The sequence below is a fragment of the Homarus americanus genome, unplaced genomic scaffold (genome assembly GCF_018991925.1).
Source record: "Homarus americanus isolate GMGI-L3 unplaced genomic scaffold, GMGI_Hamer_2.0 scaffold45562, whole genome shotgun sequence".
Taxonomy (NCBI): domain Eukaryota; kingdom Metazoa; phylum Arthropoda; class Malacostraca; order Decapoda; family Nephropidae; genus Homarus; species Homarus americanus.
In genome coordinates, this window is record NW_024744839.1 from 2,866,701 (window position 1) to 2,890,602 (window position 23,902).

Genomic DNA, 23,902 nt, shown 5'->3' on the forward strand with positions numbered 1-23,902 from the left:
AAAGACAAATGAGATACTTTGGTCATACTGTATAATTAGGGATGACATAATAAGATGATAAATATTAATGGGCAAAATTGAGGGTAGGAGGGCTAGAGGAAGGCAGAGACTGGGATGGATTGATAAAAACAGCCTGAGATCGTTGAAGAGTGGAGGACTGTGGTCACCAATCCGCAGATATGAGGATCGTACTCTGATTGATTGATGTTCAGTATAAATCTTTTTTATCATTTGAATGTTTTATAGGTGAAACATAAATTATACAGTAGTAATATGTTTAATCTCGTTGCAGAATTCAATTCTAGCTTGTGAGACATGATGTAATACTGTATGTTTGGTCATGTTGTAAATTTATATACGGTATACTTTTTTCTTACAGTTGTGGTTATGAGAGGCAGAAATGTTGAAGTGGCTGAAACACCGCATTAAGAAGAGGAATAAGAGTTCCACCTCTGCATTTGGTAGTAGAGATAACAACATTGTAAATGATAATAATGATAAAATTGAGGTGGCAGCTGAAGCAGTTCAAGGTGAGGCAGAAGCTTGTGCTGTTGGTGGTTCTGTGGAAGAAGACACTGTCCATATTTTGAAGGTTAATCCATTAATTCAGACAAATGAACGTTGCTTGCAAGTATCCGAGATACAGGAATTATACCATGAAAATCTCCAAGATAAGAATTATGTCTTTTCTAAAACTGGAAAGGAAACCACTGTATCTTCTGAAGTGAGTAAAATACTGCCAGAGCCTACTGATCATTTAGATAATTTCATTTGCAAAGTAGACAGAGAAGTAAATCCTGAGGATTTACCTAATGATGTAGGTTCACAAATACAGGACAGTGAAAAATTTCCCAAAGTAGAGAACAGGGAAATATCAGAAACTATAAGTTTTGATTCAATATCAAGTGGTGAAAAATTGAAAACAAAAGTAGTTCACCAGGCTGTGGGCCACAGAGTACTATCAGGGCCTCAACATAATGAATCATCATCCATAACACAACAAAATATTGAAACTCCTTTACAGGATAAAGAATATATTCTTGCAGAGCAAGAGAACATAAGCACAGGAAATACTTCATCAGAATTAAAAATACCCCAAACCGAGGATAAGGAATGGACAAAACAGGAGATTGGGGAAGTTTCACAGAAAAAAATAAGAGAAATTATAGGTAATGGTAACTTGCAATGGGATGACACTTCTGAATGTCATAGCCACACTGTAGATAATGGCAAAGAAGAAGTACTTATTTGCAAGCAAATGCATGAAAATAAAGAGATTAGTACAGGTTTTTCATTCATTAATAAACCCTTAGGCTCAGATAGTGAGAGTGGGTCCATAGAGATGAAGACAGAGTTGTGTAATAAGGAAAGTTCCAGCATAACAACAAACTGTTTTTCAAATGAGACAAAGGACGTGACATGTTTGCCACCGTGCAATAACCATTTTAACCTGAACAATGAAAATGTTGGAGAAGAAGCGTCAACTGCCTGTGAAAAAGAAGAATTCAAAATAGTTTACCCAACAAGTAAAAGTAAACTTGAACACTTAACTGTATCAAAGGAAACACTTACCACAAATTTGAACATAGAACTACCTGCTGAAGGTTATTCATGTTGGTTTCCTAACCTATATTGTCTTCAGTTATCTTGCCTTTATAATCAGCTTGGCAAATTATGTACTGTTTTCAATTCTCGATTCATATTAACACATGTCAAAGATGCTCCTGTGCTTGTTAGCTTTCTTATTGAGGATTCAGAAGTACCACGTGGATGTTTGTTTCTTTGGAGAGGGGACAAATGCTTTGTCCTGAATGAGCTTCCGGATGGTACTGAAGTCTGTTTTGATGCAGTTGCAAGACCAAATGAAAGGAAGTACACTGCTATTGTTATTTGGCAAGTTACTAAGCCTACATTAAGTGTTGAGCCATGCCTTCATTCTTATGTATTTGTTGAAGAGTTGCGAGATCTGAAGGTGAACATAATAGTAGTTCTCAAGGAAATTGGGGTAGTTAGTACTGTCATTGGAGGTGAGACTCAAAAAGCAATCTTTCGTAATAATGTTGTCTACATCCATGGTAAGAAGGCTGAAAGAAAAGCTGACGTACAGAAACTCTGTGAAAATAATTCTCAACATCTGTTAGCAGACATTTGTAAGCTTGTAAATGTTGATTCTTATGGCACACCAACTTATAGCTTTGTGTGCTCTTGCATATGGTTAGGCTGTAAGCCAATCCACTCCTGTGGAGAAACAATCTTGAGACGGTTTACCCTTTATGAAAAAGGATGTGGCAATTATGTGGAAATGAAACAACAGTCATACTTGTATTTTGAGGCAGATGTTAAATTGAGTATAAGTAAGAAGGGCTATAGTCTTGAATATAAAAAAGGAGAAGAAAAAATTCTAATTCCTTGCTCAGACAAGACAATATATTATGGTAATAAAAGAGTTATACCTACTAATGGAGGAAAAGTGAAGGCCCACATTAGCCATCAAGTCAGTAAAATGGGGGAATTTTTGTGGAAAGTTTTAATGGTCCAGGTTCCTGACACATCACTAGTCAAGACTGGGTCAGAAAGTTCCAACCCTGTATATGGGTGTGAAGCAACAATTACAGAAACGGGTGCTGCCATAATATCCAAACAAGAATACCTTTTACCTCATTCACAGCTGATTGGTGGCTCTCACCTGATGGCAGGAAATGTAGCAAAACACACAATGGAGTTAGCGGAGAACAAATTTGATATAAATGAGTTGAAAATAAAACCAGTTGTGGAAGACACTCACTCTAATTTAGGAACCTCTGATAATAAAACTAAATCAAATCTAGGCAAGGCAGCCTCAGACACAGCAGAAAAGGACTTTGTTAATGATATCCAGAAAACTTCTCCTCTTGACAAAAACTTGCTAATGGACAGGCCAATTGATCAAACTTTAATGAAAATAATTAAGAATGAGCCAGAAGATATTCCACTTGAAAGGGTATTACAGTCAAATTGTAACTGTATTAGTGATAAAGGGGAAGATGAAAAGGAGGTGGCTAACTTAAGTGTGTCTAACAAAATTGATTCACTTATTAGAGACACTACCACGGAAAGTCACACCAATTTAACAAAGTTGTCTTGTAATTATGAGACTGATGATCATCCAAATTTGCTGATGAATTGGTGTGGAGAACTGTATTGGATACCTGACTCTAAAGTTTTCAAGATATTTACTGAAGTAAATGGGAGACCTCTTGAATTGTTTGCGGGTCAAGAACTTTGGTGTGCTGAGGGTGCTAGTTTTTTCAAAGTTTGTAAACATATTAAAGGTTTACTAGTATATTTTGATGCCATTTTTGGTAACAATGTACCAAATGGCTCCTGTTTAGCTGCCTTGTGGGTAGGGAAGAAGCCATATAAAGTCTTTGATGGAAAAATAATACATTTCTATGATGTACCTGGTATTTATTGTGGTCAAGATGGAAATGATATGAAATTCTGTGTGAGTCTTGAAGACTGTGTTACTACTATTACCACCTGCAGTACTGATAGAATTTATACAGCAGATGGCAAGCCCTGCCCGTCAATTCCATTAAATTTCTCTCTGTTTCTCCACCTCAAAAAAATTTTAAGTGGTGGCCACACAGTTTGGATGACACCTCTTATAGTTTTTCAAGAATGCTTAAATGCCAAAAAAACGAAAGAACTACAAAGATCAGCATTAATACCAAAGACAGTAACTCAGCTTGACCTCTCATCTGTAAGACCAGCTTCAAACATTTCGGAAAATCGGAGTGGAGATCTTTCTTTGGATAGTGTATCACTAAGCAGTCATGATTCTTCAGTGCAGCTCGGTCGTACATTGGGGGCAGATTTGCCTCGGTACATTAAGAACTTTGCTGGAATGTTAATGCTTAATGAACTTAATGAAATGGCCCTGTTCTGTTTCTCCAGTGGTACTGCATTATGGATTTCAATTCCAAAGAATGGATGTGTGTGTGCTGATGGCAGAACTGTCAGTTTTGAAGAAATTCCCTTGGGTACTGGGCTTATGTTTGATGCTTTCTGTGATAACACAACCAGTTTGAAGTATGTTGCTGTTATTGTATGGATTGGAATTAGACCCCATCATGTTGAATGTGATGATGGCACAAAGTATTTTTATGATAAGAAAGGTACATATTGTGGTGCTACTGAAAATAAGAAGTCTGTGAATTTACAGTTAAATTTGGGAGGTAGAATTCAAACTATTACTTGCCAGAACACAGAGCATATCATTTTGCCAGATGGGAACACTGGTGTTAAGGATTTGATGTGTGGAAGCAAAATAAGTGCACATCTGAAATTAAACGTGACAGAAGATGTAATGGTAATCCTGTTCATATTTACTGATGAAGATTCCTGCTCATACAAGCAGCCACAAACTTACAATGAATGGAAGATATCAAATAAAGAAAACAGTGCTGCAGATGATACTGTAGGATCTCAAAATTACTTGATGTCAGAGAATGGTGAAGTCCTTGAAGAAACACCTGTTGAAAATATTGAATGTATTCATGTTGAATATCTAACCCTTGAGGGCAGTGTACTTCAGTTGTCAATGTGTTTGACCTCTTTCTTTGAATGTGATATTGAAAATATACTTATAAATACAACTGATGTACTTCATTATAACTGTAGAAGTTCTATGGATGGTAATAAGAAGAGTTACCTTCTTGTTTGTTTGGAAACTAATGAAATAACAAGAGAGTTAATTTATCATCCTTTAATACTATGGCATGGCGAAAGAAAAGGTTATCCTTATGTTCTTTTGAACCAGAAGATAAGTTTGCTTGATTCAGAAAATAAACTACAGGTACTTGTTCTTGGTAGTGTCCAGAATGATGCTGTCGAATATTGTTCTTTTGAGAAAAATTGTGCATTTACAAGCAAGTCCAAGTGGAATGTCAGTGATTTCTGTACTCATGTGAAAACTGAATCATTGCCTTGTCATATAGTTGTTGAAGACAGCCGACCGGTAACTACTGCTGGACTTGTTGTAACGAAAAAGGTTCTCCTCATCACTAGTAATGTAAGACTAGCTTTATCTTCCATAAACACCTTCAGATGTACTAAAACTGAGTTCAACATGGTATCCTCTGACAGTTATAAGGTTCAAGAATTAATTCAGATATACGAGGAAAGAAGAAATAATGCTTTTCTGTGTAAAGGAGGTTACAAATATCACTTGTATAGTTTTAAATTTGACAATGAGTGTGATATGAAAATTTTAGGGGGGTGCCTACAGTTTTACACAGAGAGTAATGGTTTTATCTTGTGTGGGAAGAAAAAGAGTCTGGCAGTTTGTCATATAGCCAACATATACTTCCGAGGCAGAAATATTACATCTTGGAATGATATTGACAAAAAATACTGGAAAAACTTTTTTGCTGTCACCTTTCCATTGGAAGAAGTAATTAGGATCAATGGTAGATATGTAGATGCCATGGCTGTAATGGCATGGTCATGTAGTGGACCCAGTGTACTTACAGTACATACCTGTGATGTACATGATCCAGTTGTATTTGTGTATAAGAATGAATGTGCACATAACCTGGTTAGTAAGCTTTCAGAAGAGTTATCTTTATGTGCATCATCTCAAAAAAGTAATGAAAAATATGAAAATACTAATGTAAAGGAATTACAGGCCTTAGACTGCAAAGAAGGAAGCAACATTTTCAGTTTCCATGACCAAATATTACAGTGTTGTGGCTTAAGGAAGACCACTGGTGAAGTTAAATATTTTGATGAGCATTTAGTTGTGTGCACCAGTAAACTGAATGAAATGGTTTGGTGTCACTTGTCTGATTTTTACATTAAAGATGCAAAATGTGGTGTCATTGAAGATCTAATGCAGCTCAAAAAACAGAAATGCTGTCTCATAGTAATACATTCTCCTGCTGTTGTTCTTGGAGGGAAAACAGTAGATTTAAAAGCTGTATTGGGATTTATTGAACCAGTGACAACTCTCCCAGGAATTCATAATTGTAGTGACCACAATGGCATTTTGTTGAAGAGTATTATTGGGGAAGAATTGGCTATTGCACAGGAAGTTTATAATGACATTCAAATACTTTGTGAACAATCTGATGAGTGTGCTGCTCATCTCCTTGACAATATTTGTAACAGTGGAATTGATAAGGCATTTTTGTCATCAGATACCATGAATGCCAGAAGCCACATACAATGCACAGGAGTCCTTGTAAGTGTTAATGATACAGACCCAAACAAGGGTGTGGTCAGTGTGCAGCATCAGGGAAAAGAGTACTACATTTATGTGCATCATCACAACTTCCTTGATCAAAACAAAGCCTTAATGCTGCATAATTTTATTGGTTGTCCTCTCAAATTGATGCTTAAAATTTCTAAGGCTTCAAAAGAATGTAGTAATTTCAGAGTTGTTTTGGCATGGAGAGATCTTGCCATTCCTTCTGTTCTGTCTCCTGATTCAACAAATAAATTCAAATTATGTGGACCATCTTCAAGGACAGAGGGGATTTGCTGTCCAAGAGCCTTTGTAATCAAACATTTTGATCATGTGTGCACAACAAGTTTGTTTAAGATCTTGGAGGGAAAAAAGATGAATTCTCATCTTGAGAGTAACAAAGTGTCTTTCATATGTTCCCAAGGAGAAAATAATTTGGAAGTACAGGTATTGTGTTGCAAAGATTCTCTTAAAACTCTGAATGGAAGTTCAAGTGATGATGACAGTCCATGGTGTATATTGGTACAGTTACCATTAGAAAAGGACTTGTGGGAAGGTGTAGGAGCATGGAAAGGCAATGTTGATAATATAATTGTTCAGGTGTGTGACATTCACAAAGCTCAGCTTTTGGATGTGACACTTCTTAAAAGCAGCCAATGTGATAACATTTCCCATATGGCAGAGTCAGTTCCAGTTCGAAGAAAATATAATAGTGAGTCAGTGTATAATAAACCATTGGATTCACCATGTTTATGTGGAATATCCAGTGCAGTTCACAGAAGTGATCCATCCCTGAATATATCACAAGCAGCATTTTCCACATCCAGAGATCACAGTGATGTGAGTTTTGGATCTCTCCACACTTGGTTGAATTGCACATCTCTAATAAAAAAGTGTGGAGGGATCAGCCATGCTGTGTCCATTGGAGACAGCAACTGTGGAAAATTTGTGGCAGATTTGGATGTTCAACAAGATCGACACTCTCCTGCTGTTATGTTACCTAACGAATATGAAAATTTGCAAAACAAAACTCTCCAAACTAACAAAACGGTTGAAATTAAAGTCCAGCAGTCTTCTGTCAGTAGGATAGTTGATGAAACTGATTTGAAATTGTCTGAAGTTCATCTTGCCAAACCATATTTAGGTATACATAATGAGTATGCCAAAAACTCCATATCAGATATGAAACTTCAGAAAAAATCAGAACAGTCTATAGAAGGCCATTCCTTGTTACCCAAAAGTATTAGAGTACCAGATGGTCCGTGTTTCAGCACTGAAGATGAATTGCATCCAGAAGAATCTGATGAAAAAGATAAAGAACTGCAATCTATACTTGTGTTAGATAATGAACCACAAACTTTAATAGGTTGCTTGTTTAGTTCCAGTTATTCCACATATGGCATCCTGAGAAGTGGCAGTGGATATATACTGTTTACAAGGGAGTTAGTCTACCATAACCATCGTAAAATAAAGGCAAATAAGACACTAGAAGAAGCTTTATCATTGAAGTGTGTCAATTCTGTAATTGTGAAACTTAAGCAACCCATTGAGATATTAACATGCCAGGTTACTAATATTGCTCTGTTGGTATGGACTGGGAATAAGCCATTAACTTTTGAATATAAATATGAGGAAATCTTTGACATGTACAGAAAAAAATGGAAGGTAGAACAACATACGGTGCCACAAAAAAAAGTTTCAAATGCATCCTCAAAGTCAGTAATCGGTAAACACGGGGAAGATGATAAAACTGCAAGCCATCAACACCAGGTGAAGGACAGGAGCCAGCACCCTACCAATGAAACACAGCTTTGGAACACAAAGGATACAACAATGGATGAAACTGTGAATTTTAGAGAGTTTGATTTATTAATGAAAGATAAGGAAATGATTTTCAAGGAAGATCCATATGCAATTTCATGGTGTTATCTACTTTTAGCGGACAATGAATTTGCTCTACTGAATGCTAACGCTAGAATAGTAATTGTTCAGAAAAAGAACTTCTACATAGATGGTTTTAAGTTACCACCATCTTATCCCCTGTCTGCATGCCTAAAAAATGTAGACGATATTAAAGCCTATATTGTTGGACTGAAAAACCCAATATGTACAAAACGGTATGTCATTTCAGATATTGCCCTGTTGGCTTTTGTACGTAAGATGCCTCAAGAGGCAGAAGGAATCCTTAAAGGCTGGGAAAAACGAGTAGGAAATCTGTCAGCCCAGAGTTTTCGAGGTTTACCAAGGAACTTGCCAAGTATTACAGTTCCTAAAACACTTGAAACTAAATCAGCAAATATATGGCACCTTATGGGACACTCTGGAATTTTAGAAGTGAAAAGTGAAATGTCAGAGAAGACATTTAGGGTCTTTTTTAATAAAGAAAACGTCTTTATCAATAAGAAACCGATACCTGAAATTTATTCTCTTGCAAGGAGTTTGGGTCCGCTGAAAGCTGAAACCTGGGGATGTTCAGCCCGTTGGATGCCTCATAATAAACTCAAGAAAATCTGTGGTTTTGAGGTTCACTATTTAGCAAATATTGTTTGGTATGGTGAGAAACCTTCAAAAAATGATAAACAAACTGAACCTGGGAAGCAATGTAAACAAGAACAAGTGTTGCAGCAAAATGCAAAATTGCCTGGTAATATTGCTGCCGCATCAGGAGAAACAGCTTCATCTCTATGCAGTCTACAAAGTGATGTGAGTAATCTCTTAATTACACAACTGTATTTATAGTTAAGTCATCATTTGTGTACATACAGTAGGTACAGTATTTCTTTCTGGGGGCAGCATCCTCTAGTCCAGGGGTGGGCAAAGTATGGCCCGCCAAATTATTTCTGTGGCTCGCCACTGCATTTGTATTTACAAATACAAGGCTTTACTTTGTGTTAATATAATACATTTGCATCTACATTAAGTGTGTGGCCCACGAAATGTGCCACCATTCATGAAGTGACCCCTCCATCAAAAATAATTGCCCACCCCTGCTCTAGTCTATGACATATTTTCCATACCTTACTCAATATTCCAAATTTGGTTATGTTTACAGTCCCAAGCTAACTAGATAATTTGTGCTAAATTTAGTGAATGTGTACAACAATAATGAAAATGAGTAGAGACCGAAGATGGAAACAATATTTCAGTTTTAGTGGATGTAAAGATGTTTTGTGTATATGAACAATAGTACATAGCCTTGCCCTGCTTATATTTCAACAGATTTTGGTAGAGTGTTTCTTGGGTGTTGGGGGACCTGCCCTCTGCAGTGAAGTTCAATAATGGTTATAAGATACATAATGTGCTGTGATGGAAGCATCCCTCAGTCATAACTGTTGGCAACATGAATATAATTAAAAAATAATAAAATATTTTAATCTTATATTATAAAAAATAATATCCTGATTCCAAGATTGGGAAGAGAAATTATGTAACTTACATTATAGGTTAGATATTAAGTGTTAAAGTTGTGCTAAAAAATTAATGTTTAAAATATCTGATAACATTATACCCAAAAATGCCATTACTTACGAATTGTGGTATTTTACAAAATGAGGGACATCTCCCAAGGTGAAAAAAACAACAATGATGCTTTTACATTATCTGCCCCAATTAAGATATAAATATTTCTAGGTACAATGCCAGATATTTTTATGTATTTATTTATATTTTTTTGCAGGGATTAGCCCACCTGGGCACAGGCCACCGACCCACATCGGGGCCTGGGGGCAAAAATGTAATATTAATAATAATTTTATTAATAATAATTAGTTCATTGTAAATAAAATTTATAATACATAATTAAAAATAAAATCATAATAATACTTTAATAAAGTACCATAAAAAAATACAAAAATGAAAAAAAAAATATTGAGAAACTATTGTATATGTATGTTGTTTTCTCAAAGCAAGAGAAACATTTAAGACCTGCAATTGTGTGTAAATGAGGCAGAAAGACAGATTAGCAACCTGGGACTTGGTCATAATTTTTGTGATGTCATATGGCAGCAGGGTCTACCATTAGCAACACATTATGCTTCCAATATCTTCCCAGGCGGTAGTACCTCCCTGTTTGGTATCTATCAACATAATGGCTCAAACACTGGGCAGTGATGGAAGAACAAGTGGGAAAAAGCCTACGCGGTAGACTGTCAATGTACACTCCAATGCTGACTAACCTGAAATAACTGTGACACCGAGGTGGGCATTTGCATCCCATAGTGACATATGCGTCATTTGTTTTAAAAAATGTCTCATAATTATGAGAAATTATAAAATTCGTAATATATACCCATATATTATAATATACTGTATTTCAAATTTTTACCAAATGTTACAAAATTTGTACTACAGTATATACAGTACAGTATTTCATAACAGCCAAAAATTTTGAATTGTGAGTAATTTGGAATTTGGCGAGTATGATGTTTGGGGTTTTTACTGTACGTATACTATTGTTGGGGAAGTGGAGGAAACAGAGCAGTAAACGAGAGTTCTCATGGGTCATAAATGTATTGATCACAGGTGTGCTTCGCATTTGGTTGGTGGAGCAGTACGCCTTGAGGTTATGTTTCTTTACAAATGGCATGGGAATCAGTAAGCCAAGAAACGAGTACAGTACAATAGATTTCACTTATACTGTACATATCCTTCCACTGAGATGAGTGGGATGAAGGAGGTGAGACAACAAGGTTGGGTCATTGGCACCAACAGAAGCAAAATACCTGTACAGTACAGTATTGTAATGTACAGTACAGGTGTCCCTCTATTTGTGATGAGGTTATGTTCCTGAAAAAACCATCTCGGGTCAAAATGTCGTAAATTGGGATCATTATAACATGGGGTTCAATGGGAAATATTCCCAGCCGGTATGACACCCACATGTATCATCGAAAATAAAATTCCTACAATAATAATATAATTAAAATAATTAAACAACACTCCCCACATCATTAAAAAAAAGTCTGGTTGTCATTACATGGTCCCTTTGAAGCGGAGGGGACTTGGTGGAGTGGAGACATTACTCTGACTCCCACACAGCTTAACAATGTCAAGCTTCACATCCAGAGACAGCTTTCTTCAGTGCCTTGGCCTTCCCAGTAATATTCAAAGTTACACTGCTCACTTCACAGCCACAAAAACAGTGAAAGCACCGGTCACAAAAACAGCGAACAATGATAGTGGCCGACACTGCTCACATCATGTTCACAACACCAGAGACAAAACACTCTACAGTCACCAAAAAAAAAAAAAAACGGCAAAAGTTACTTCACTGTCACCAAAACAAGAGTACAATGTGAACGTTAGTGATGTCCTCACACTGTAAGGTAAAAAAAGGGGGGGAGGGAATCAGTAACAACACCGATACTGACCAATAAGCATAGAGTTGTACGATCACAAGCATGTGTCATCAACATGGAATAAAGCTTGAGACTGTAATGCACAGGGTGGCCGCATGGTGGTGCGTGGGTATACCACAGCAGACAAGTGAAGTGAGAGATTCTTTCCTTATTCCGCACGTCAGCGATTTTGGCAGGATGATGACCATTGTTCATGTTAATTTTTTTTATCATAAATAGGGGGGTGGTGAGAACACATGACCATCGTTCAAACAAAATATTGTAGATAGGGAGATAGTAAATTGGGGGATTACTATACTGTAATGTATTTATTTGTCTTGGTGACAAGATAATCCACTAGGCTGTTATCAAAAAAGTGTTAAATAGGTCACTCAATTTTGCAGCCTTGTATTAATAACTGGAATTTGCTAATTTATTCTTAATATAAAAGACATGCACAGTTTACTAGAAAAAAATAACTCCTTTTTTTTTAAGAACTTGCTGTATTACGACAGACCACTGTATCATGTTTTAACAAGATTGATTGATTTCAGGAAATACATGGATTTAGAAAATCATGCAAAGAAACTGAAAAAACGGAGTCAGTGGCAGCAAGATTGAGGAAACAAATGCAGAATATTCAGGAAGGATCTCAATTAGTTCATCCCTCAACTGGAGCCAAACAAAAAATGAAACAAATTAATGTTTTGTCTTTGAGCAACAATAAAAATATGGTAAGAAATTTAAGTAGGTAAATTATGTGAAGGTGAACACAGAGTACTTTGTATCAGTCTCCTGTATGGTGTTTTAGAGTTTATTGCAACATACAACACACTGTACGGATTTTTGTAAGCTCATAATTTCACAGAAATATAAAGAATTGAAGCCGATTTCCCATAAAAACAAGCTTTTCATTTGCACTCTACACTGGCTCCTCAAAACCTTTAAAGTTGTTTGTGAATTGAGGGCAAATATTTTTGTCAAACACGATTTAAATTTGTGTTTTTTTACTTGATTCCAAGATGCAGCATTATTCTTTGCAGCATGGTAAATGTTATAATTTTCCCGAAAGTACTCGAGTCTCTTAGCATCCTCACCGTCGGTCTCACTTATTGCCTGAGCAAATGTTCTCCCCCTGATCCAAAAGCTGCAAGATTGAGGTTTTATTGGGTGGCACCAATACAACCTTTATGTTGCTATGAAAAAGAAAATCAAGGAAAGGTGGTGAAGAGGTTAAAGTATAAGAACAGTATAATTAAATTTTAAATGACATTTCTTGTTCCCTACAATTCTTCTCTGGAGTCACAAAAGAGCTGTAAAACTAGTCCTCAAACATATACAGTATGTGTGATTTTATCGAGATTTATCCTGTCAGCGTTTTCATTGTGGATCTACATGAAAAAAAAATATATATATATATATATATATATATATATATATATATATATATATATATATATATATATATATATATATACATACATACATACATACATACATACATACATACATTATTACCCCGCTTAACACGGTTTCACTTAACGCGATTTCGCATATACGCGGTGCCTCGCCAGAACCGAACTTTCACTTAACGCGGTTCATCTACTCATATACGCGGGAAGCGGCGCGGGCACGATGCGCACAAGGTGGCCCAGTCATCAAAACATTACTGAGTTCTTCACCTACCACCCACCACAGCCGGTCCAAGTCAGTTATAGTGATAATTATAGTGAGGATATGGACTTATATGGACTTTGAGGGGTTTGACAAAGAGGCCCTGTAAGCCTCTGTGGTGGATAGTGATACAATTGATACAAGTGATACAGGTGAGGGCCAATAATCTGCCCTCTGCCTCGGAACCAACCCCCCATCCCCATGTGCCCAGTCATCTTTTCTACTAATGTAAGTGTTAATAAACCTAATATTATTGATATTTCTGTTAATTATTAATTGTGTGTGCATACCATCATAAATTTAAGATAATATTTTCACTACAACATAGTTGTGTGTCGTCAAAAAGTGGAGTTTGGGGGTCGGGCCAGTCTCTATTGGAATTAATCCCATATGTTCTGTTGTTCACTTGACGCGGTTTTCACTTAACACGGTACCCTGTGGGTTCAATTGACCGCGTTAAGCGGGATACTACTGTATATATACTGTATATATATATATATATATATATATATATATATATATATATATATATATATATATATATATATATATATATATATATATATATATATATATATATATATATATATATATATATAATGGCTGCCCCTCGTGTAATGAGGATGGCTGGTCCAAGGGCCACCTAGGTGTGAATTTGTTTAAGGTGTAGTAGCTGTTGCCAACACAACAACCAACCTTAAGTTAACGAGTTGTATGACCCGTTGTCAAAGAATAGTCTGAGAAGACTGGACAACTCGCCAACTGCACAGGCTAACCATTACCCCGGAATATGATTTGCAAATCAATTAACATCCAGGTTCCCAATTACTGCTGGGTAAACAGAGGCAAATGGCATAAAGAAACTTGCCCATTGTTTCACCCTGCCCAGGGATCGAACCCGGGTTTGCTCGCTTGCAAGGCGAGCATGCTGGCTATTACACCACAGGTCTCCACTGTATATACATAAATACAGTACATACATACATGTACTGGACTCTTGATCCATCAAGCATAGGACCAGAAGTGTGCCGAATTTTTTGATTTTTCAAATTTCTGGACACAAGCCTAAATATATTGTATACAGTAGATGATGATCATTTTACCCTGATCATCAATTTAGCTTTGCATCCTTTGGTACTTAATTGTATATAAAATAGTTTTAGTTATTAATGTGCTGTGGCTTATTGATTATAAACACTAAAAATTTTGCAGGATGTTCCAAGAGGCCATATTGTTGATCTTCGTTGTCAAGTTGGTCAACTAAGGTTAGAAAGCGGTGATCACGTGTCCTTCTCAAGAGAAAAGTGCTTCTTATACGGAATCTGCCTAAATAAGGTGGACCTACGGCTTGTATTGTCAGTTGGTAAGTTACTTTACTTTATACTGCATATGTTAAAAAGTCACCACCAGATGTCTTTTTTTATTCTTATTTTATTTTCATGAATGGATAAAAATACAAAGGAAATGTTTTTAAGCCCATTTTCATTAAGTGTGTAAAAATTATAGTACAGGTACTCCTCGACTTACGACCACCCGGACATACGACCACTGCAGTAGTACCAAAAAATTTTCAAATTACGTATTTTCGAGTCCCGACGTTAGTGATTGTGCTGTGTACTGACAAAATTTTCGTTTGTAATTCCCTTTAAAATGGCTGGCAAGCTTAAAAGTGAGAGTTTTGTGGTGCTGAGAAGAAAAAGAGACACCCATTTTGGATTTTATATGTACGTATTATTTTCGCATTTTCGACTTACGACCAATTCAACTCACGACCTGGATTTGGGTCCCTAACCCCATCATAAGTCGGGGACTGCCTGTAATTAGGCCTCAGGTACTGCTATCAGGCATAATTTTATGTGTTACAGTTGCATAGCAATAACAAACAAGGATTACCCTGCCTTAATCCCTTGGGTACGAGGGGTCTCTCTGTGCCTAATAAAAACATCTGGCTCTAGTCCAATAAAATATTAAAAATGGCATCCCATAGTGAAGGGGTTAAAGTCTATTTGGGACAATGCAAGGAACCTTCTTATTTTCAAACAGATTTAGATTTAGTTGCCTGTTGTATGATCTTTATGGTGAGAAAAATTGTCAGCACAGTCAGTCAGATATGTTTATATTATTGAGTTGTCATTGCTTTCTTTTGTTTACAGTAAGATATGGTTTACAGTTGACAGAAATGTTGTCTGTATGAATTGTGTTCATAGCTCATAAGTTATATTGCAGTTGAACTGTTTGTTACAACTTTAATGTTTGCTTCATCTGTTGCTCTGAAATTTGTTATTCCGTATACAAGGGTTACATAGCATTTTTCTTAAATGTTGTGTTTTCCTGCTTGGTTCATGGTCACCATCCCACAGGCATGAGAATGACTCATTGATCTATTGATCAGGTTCCAGGACCATAAAAAGATTTAATTCAGAAAGCAAGACAACTCTCATGCATGAGATATGAGTCAAATATACTGAAATGAATTATTATTTATGTTTCAGAGATGGAGGTTGACTATGAGCTTACTGATGACATGAAGGATGTGAAGGGAGTGTGGGCAGGAAGTACTTCACCTCTTGACTCAATAAACCTTCTCCCAAAACTTAGAGCATGGTGTGAAGTTTACAGTGTACCACACGCTGCTGCTGATTTACTGGTAACCATTTTTTATATTCAAATTATCAAGAGCATCTAGAATAAACACTTTTATGCATTTTTCAATTTGGTATGAAAATTTTGTGTTTCTCTTTTATTTAGAACTTATTTCATCAGCAAAGTACTGTACAGTATTGCATAAACACTGAGCGATACAGACAGAGCAAGGCAGGTGGCTGCTGCCTCAGCCCCCAACCCCGGTGAGATTCCTAAATTAATTTAAAAGTATTTTACTAATATTGTTTGTTTAATAATCTATAATCACTTACAGTATACAGTACTGTATTTCATTCTGAATTCATCTGGGAACCAGTTAGTGTTGGATTTAGTCCAGTACAGTATTGATTATTATTATCTCGGAAGTGTTCAGACTACAATGATACTCGTACATCTTGTTGCTCATGTGAACAGAGATGGTAACATTACTGGCACCAGCCATGGCGACACCACCACAATTACTGTAACAGCACCACCACCACAGTCTCTTCCCCAGCACCACCACCACCACTATAATAATAATAATAATAATAATAATAATAATAATAATAATAATAATAATAATAATTCTAAACGGTTTATTAATAGAGTTGCAGCCAGTGGCTGAAAATATACACTTACATTTGATTTAAAAATAATGATATAATATGTATTGAATACATTTACAGGGCTGTACAGTACATAAATCAGGCCTTGTTCTTATATCTATCGGTGCGGGCTCTTATGGGCTGAATTTTGTTGTAGTGGCGGACTGCGCGAGGTGGGTGGGGGGCTGCCGGTGGCAGGAGGTGGCGATGGCGAGGGTGGTGCAATAGTTGGCTGCCAAACCTTTCCAGTGCTTGGTGGTGGAGGTCACTGATGGATGGCATTTTCATTTCACTCCCCCCACACGTACATGCTCAGCTCCACTTCTTTAATTATTAATGTCCTTTTCAATTGACTGGTGAATGTTGTTTTAATAGAATAAAATAACCATAAAGTCAGTTGTATTTAAAAAAAAAATATAGTACTGAAAATAAATTTCTTACCTTATTCTATGAAGGTTATGAGTGAGCGCAGCATGGCAACTATGTTGTTGTGTTTGGGCTAAGCTGGCAGGATCGCGTGGTCCGTGCCTCGTTGTTCCACAACAATGACAAATGGCCCTCATGATTAGCAATGCAGTAATGTACAGGTGCTCCTCTACTTACGAATGAGTTACATTCCTGAGGCTTGTTTGTAGTCCAACTTTATTCTTGTAGGTACATAACATATTGTAAAAAATGAAAAGATTATGGATATTTAGTACAGTTATACCCTTTAATACAGCCTTAAAACCTGGCTCACTCTTCTCCTCTTAGGTAATGTTTGTTCTATCTGGAATTTTCTTCAAAATAGTCCAATCTCATCCACATTAAACACCTGTTCTGGTAGGTAACCCCCCCTCAGTGATGATGTTTGTATCTCTGAAAGTTTGTAAGTGGAACGTTCTTAAGTAGAGGAGCACCAATATATATATTTTTTTATTTTTATTTTTCCCAAGTTTCGTGTCTCAAAACAGTAGTAGCCAATCATAGCTCATGAGCACTCTGAGCCTACCCACCCACACATGATGCAGTCACTCAGAAATTAGTTCAAATGAATGGAAAGGAGAGAGATTTCTCAGAATGCTAAAAAAATATCCTGGTAATGGAAAGTTCCAGGGATTGAAGATTCCAACTAATAGTGATGTTACTGTATTATATGCAGTTGGCCCTCAATTTACACAGTGGCTATTTTTGTGAAAAATGCTGTGAAAATAGAAACTTTGCAAACAAAATACTAAAGGGTAACAAGATGACTTAAAATGATGATAATGTTGGTGTTGAAGTCAGAAGTTTGAGAATTCACCTGAACAGCATTTTTGTAAAATGAGTGTTTCTACAAATGTCTTGCTTTTTCTCAAGTCATTGGTCCTTCCGGTGAAACTTTTTTCTGCATTTCATCCTCAATCCATAAGTTCAGGGCCTTCTTTTGTATAGTATCACAACTATAAAATGACACTTTAGCTTCTCGGGTGCAGCAGCAGCGATGACTTTTAACCCTTAGAAAGTCTTTCCAAGATCTCAAAGTCGATGCTTTTTTTTACTACTTTTTCACACATATATCAGTTTTTGAGGATTTTCACTTGCTTTTGTCTTTGAGCTGGTAATAACCACTGAAGGTGATGAACTCCAGGTAAATGTAAGCAGACTGTGTATCATTACTCAACAAAAGCAGACAGTAAACTAATTTGTACCGTGAGTGGGTCGACAGCATGCAAGTTGGGGTTATGGTGCAGCTGGGATGGTGAGCCAAAGCACGTTAATTGCACATGAACCATGTATGGTGGCAGCATGGTTGAACCATGTAGTGAATCCAGACCATGTACAAATAATAAAGAGTCACAGTTCCTTGACTAAGTATAAATGAAACTGCACAAAAAATGTACAAATACAAAGAGGGTTGACTGTACATTATATATACAGTAGAAGTAACTTATGAAAATTACCTATCACAGATTCTAATCCTTCTTACAGATGATGGAGGCTGGTGGGCTGCCGTCCTGTTTTAACCCTACAATTGATTTAAATGAAGAGAAAGAAGTGGTGGAACTATAACATATCTTAAAGAGCAACACAGCTTATACTTTTTTCAATTTCATGTATGGTAAATTGTGAAAAACAGCTGAGTAGTCATTGGATCTTGATTGTTCCATTGTTAATATTCAACAAATAATGTGCACTGATTATTTTAAGTATTACTTAGTATAAAAATGATCATAATTAATGTACTGTACTTACATAATACAATACAGTATAAATTAAAGAATGAATTTGGGCATTTGCTGAACAGAAGTATGTTAGTTACTCTAGCTGTACTCTATCAGCAGTACTGTACTTTTTATTATTTTTATACGATAATTCCTAATAGCATAATTAAATCAGTACTGTAATGTTTTCATTTACATTGAACAAACTAATACGAGTATAAAGAATGCATAAGGTAGGTCAGGAAAAAATATGCTTAGTAGCTTAAGATGTTTGGAAATTTTTTTGTGTTGAGTGAAAATCCTAATTGTTTTATTCCATGTGTAGTCAGTGTGGTGAAGTGTCATATTATACTTAAATTACACTTAAAGGTGCTATTTTTTGGCTGATTTATATGCACTCACCTTTCACCTTATAATACTGAGTTGTCCCATGAGGCATGTTAATAATGTACAGTGTATTAGAATAAGAGTGGGGGAGAGGGGAATTTGTGCTTCTTTAACTGACTTCATTTCATTTAGAAAGGAAATAGAAATTATGTGTGTGTGTGGGGAAGGCATGAACTCCAAAAAAGGAATAAAGTAGTCCAACAAAACTTGATATTTAAACATACTACTGTATTAGAAGATTTTAGATCAGTTCAGTAATAAGTACTGTACAGGTATTCTCCATCCTTATGATCCCAGTGTTTGACAGCACTACTGAGAGCCTTGGCAAACCGTTGTTTATACTCTTCTGTCAGTCCCAAGTTATGAACACCCAACTAACAAACATCCACACCAAAGAATGGGATCCCATCTTATTCATCACCAAAATCTGGAACTAAAATCCCATTTTTTACATTAATTTCATAATTCTACATTGTTTAACATCACTTTATTTACAGTACAGTATGTGTATATGTACACCCACTAAAAAATTATTCGGCACCCGTGTCGTATTGTATCAGCCGTAAGGGTGCCCCAATTTTTTTATTTGGTGTACATTAATTTTGAAGTATTATGTACAGTAATGTTGTACACCAAACATTACTGTACACCCAATAAAAAATTATTTGGCACCCTTACGGCCTGATACAATATGAGACGGGTGCCGAATAATTTTTTAGTGGGTGTACACACACACACACACAACATTAGGTACTTTACATACCTGTAAATCATCCTGGATCATCCATAAAATTTATTTAAAGTACAGTATATCATAGGAAAACACATTCAGGGAAGGAAAATGGGCAAAACACAAAAAATATTTTTTTTATTTTGCTCTTCTAATAACCATAAGTGTAACAGACTCAACTGTATGATGATCTGTGATTACATAAGCTAAATAATTTGATTAGTTATTGTTTCTTACCATGAAGTTTTTACAAATTAAATGTTTGTGAAAATGACTGTCATCGGGACAAATGACTTTCGGAAAGTTTCCCCTCCATGCTTTGAGTCTTGCAAAATAGGCTGTGAGTTAGCCTTAAGATTTAGGGACCTTCAAATTTTGTGATCTAGAATTAAGGTGGCTATTTAATCTTGAGAGAAACTTATGATTTGTTTAAAGAGGCTGGATGTACAAAGAAATCTTCTTAAAATGCACTATTTTAGTCATAAATTAATTTTTCCCTCTAATGTATACTGTAAAAATACAAGTGTGTGTACAGGGGTATTAACGTTCTCATAAGAGAGGATGCAAGGCTAATTAGTTTTGATCATAATTAATACAGTACTGTAGTAGTACCATCATCATCAAGTACAGTACACTTTTCTTTTCTTTCATTTTTTATTCAGATTTTGTTATTGAAATTATTAATTTTAACACCATTGTACTGTACATACTACTGTGCTGTGTAATTGACCTCAGGTTCTACAGCCTTCATATGCACAGCCCTTTTCTAGTCTCAATTATTGTGGCACCTTTTATTATTTTATTTCTCATCATAATACTGTAAGTGGTTTTTATCCTCATTTACCTAAAATATTGCAATGTCAATTCTGCCTGATCAAACAACATAGGGTGACATGGGAGGAGAGGAAGTGAGTTGCCACATTCTAGATACTCACAATCTCTTTATTCTAAGGTCAAATTAGATATATAATACAGTACATTATATTGTATTTTTTATCCTGTTATTGAAGGTGTTGTATTATTTACAAATGGTTGTACGCCGTAAGAGGCTGATCATAAAGGGATATAATAATGAATCGGTAAATACAAAAGCAATATTCAGACCTGTGGAGTGTGGCATCACCCATTCCCCCAACTGCCTGCCTGGTCACCGATGTACAGGGGGTATTCTCTTTGCGGTCTAGATACACACCTCTCAGTAGGGTTAGAGCAAATCTGAGTACGTACCTGAACACCACTGTGTTCGGTGATATAATCTTATCCTTTCCATTCCATAGGAAAATTTTATAATTTTATGCATTTTTTAAAAACCATATACCCGTAGTGTATTTCCTGATATAGAGTTTAGGAAAGTTCTATTTTTGGAGAACAGCATAAACCTCTGATCCTGCCTGGAGGTAAATTGGATCTCCATAGTATATTCCTGCATAGGGTTTTTTTTTATGTACATCTTCATACCCAGTCGTAGGGCAATTGGGAATCCTTCAGTAGGTCTGTCAATTATGACCCAGTTGTTCATTGTTAGCATTTTAGTTGTTTGTTTGTGCAGTTCTTGTGTCGGTCTTTCCCATTAAGGCTGAGTAACCCATCAAACTACTAACATTGTTAATGTTCACTTCTGACTAGTTTTATGCCATTTTTCCCTCACCTTCATTCTTCACTGTTCCCATTATGTCATTTGATTTAAGATCTTCTCTTTCTGCAGAAAATATTTGGGGATTATTCCCCATACAGTAATCTTATATCTTGTAATGTGGCTTCTTGCATTCAAGTAGGTGACTTCAGGATAATGATTATTGAACTATTGGCAATGGATTGGGGGTCCACCCTCCTTATTGTGCATTTTCTAAATAAATTTTTGGCTAATTCTCAGACAACATTAATCACTGTTATGTTTGCTCTCACCCAGATAGTAATACACTTTGTTCTTTCTAATTTCCTTGATAAACTGGGAAGTAGTGAATAGGTTCCTCTTCCTAGGGACAATGATGTACAGGCTTTTGTTTTGGTTTGTGGTCAGTACAGTAACAGTTAGATTCCTAGTTATCATAGTGTGCTCACTTTGAAACTACTAGTGCTAATGGATCATTATTGGAATGGATACTTATAGAGTGTTAATTGTTATAATGAATGGTGCTATATCTGCATTACCGGAATATTCAAGCCAGCTTATTGTGGTTTGTGGCATTGAAAGGTCAGTGATGATTATGGCTGTGCCAGTGTGGGTATAGGCAACCTATTAGTTAATGACGTATATTTAGCCAGGCCTACATACATGTTGAATATGATCAGTCACTAAGTTAATGCAGCAGAAAACCACAGTGCAGTTATGCTATAGAAGCTACTGCATCACAAAGGTGATGTCACACTGAAAATTGCCCTTTTTTTAAGATTTAGGACTTAATTTCTATTTAATTTTATTATATGTTTTTATCACCTGTGTAATAGACTAGCTTGTGAGAGAGACTACCTTCTGTGGTGAAGTAGCCCACTAGCCTCCTATCCTATAATATCACAGTATGAGAAACTCGTATTAAATCCTAGGATTTACCTCTCCAAAGTACTGTAAATGTCTATTTACCAAGATATTTTCATCCAATCTTATTAACTCAAAAGGGGTCTCGATATTGTAGCTGTAGTGTATATTTTTTTATAATTAAAGTATGATGAGGAAAATCAGCATTCCTGCTTATTGTAGTCATTAGTTTACCGGTACATTTTGTATCTGAAGCTACTGTTTATATAGTTTACTAATAAAGTTTATCTTTACAGTACTGTACGTATATCATGCAAAACGGGTCATGCAGCCTTTATCCAAAAACCTTGTAACTGATTGCATTTCAGTATTCAAATATTTTTGGTATTTGGATGCCTAGCTCTACTTACATTGCAGTAAAGTAATCTAAGCCTAGGCTAGACTACATAGGCACTGATCCAGGCCTTGAATTCATGTTCAGCTAATGTCTGCCATATTGTATCATTAAATGACATAGCATAATCACAAAAATATACAGTTTCCTCACAATCCAATTGTACACGTTGAACCTGTGCAGCTTTTCACATTCCTTAAGTACTGTATTGGCAAAATTTATTTGAGTGTTTTTATCCTTTCATCCAAGATACCTAGAAATATATGCTTCATACTCACAGTAGAGCCTGTTAAAAAAAACTTAAACTTTTATATGAGACTTTTTGTATACAGTAATTTTTTTTTTTTTTATTAAATTTGCTCAATCTGTATTCTATAAGGCACTTCAAGTGCTTGCACTGATTATTTTATACAGTACTGTGCTTATGTATGTGAAGAACTGTATTAGACTAAGTATTAATGTGCTGGTCATTGATTGCAAATTACATTGTACTGCACTGTATTTCATGATATAAGGAATGTTTATATGACAAGGCCTTTTTTTATTATTTTCAATTGTAATCGTTTTATGAGTGAATGTTTCTGCAATGTGCAAGTGATTTCCTTTAACAAAATGATACTGCAGAATAATGGAATACAAATAAATTAAAAATGATAAAAATAAGGACGGCATAATGCACCGCTTTTATTGTTCTTACCAATATGAAGGCTGAAGAGCTTTCTCAGTAGCATAAACACCAGTTTTACAAATAATCATTTTAAAGTAAATTATACTTACAGATATTAGGAAATTATTATATTAATATATACTTTTTTTTTTTTAGGTTTTACTCGCTTATTACAAAATGGCTGGAATCAAGGCAACACGTACACGAACAATTCCTTTCTTCATTCATTTAATCAGTCATACTGTTGTAATAGACAAATATCCATGTGGTTTACCCCTATTTTTTCACATAAGCCAATATCGCCCACGAGCACCACATCATTTCCCAAGGGTTTCATTACTCCAAACTTTCCACTCAATCATGAACGCTTGTAAAAAATTCCTCACTCCATCTTTTAATCTCATTCTTGTCCTTCTGCCCTTCCTCCTACCATCCTCCTCTGAGCTATAAACTTATTTTACCCGTCTTTCACTCCTCACTATGTCCATACTACCCAAACAGTCTGCTCAATACATATTTGTATCTCCATTATTACATAATTCATATTCTGTGCTGTATTTACTCGACACATTCTTTATACAGTATCCTAATGATACTCT

General features: G+C 35.8%; 1 protein-coding gene across 3 annotated transcripts in view; it reads left to right on the forward strand.

The window, feature by feature from the left end:
• LOC121878207 overlaps nt 1-23,299 on the forward strand; it is a 31,028-nt gene extending 7,729 nt beyond the window's left edge. For all 3 annotated transcript variants that reach the window (XM_042384289.1, XM_042384287.1, XM_042384286.1), the window contains exons 2-7: nt 380-8,929; nt 9,903-9,959; nt 12,117-12,296; nt 14,449-14,599; nt 15,729-15,883; nt 18,417-23,299. In XM_042384289.1, coding sequence (XP_042240223.1) covers nt 401-8,929; nt 9,903-9,959; nt 12,117-12,296; nt 14,449-14,599; nt 15,729-15,883; nt 18,417-18,497 — 9,153 coding nt within the window. In that variant the 5' untranslated portion in view covers nt 380-400 and the 3' untranslated portion in view covers nt 18,498-23,299. The remainder of the gene's footprint in view (nt 1-379; nt 8,930-9,902; nt 9,960-12,116; nt 12,297-14,448; nt 14,600-15,728; nt 15,884-18,416) is intronic.
• Nucleotides 23,300-23,902: the final 603 nt, after the last annotated feature.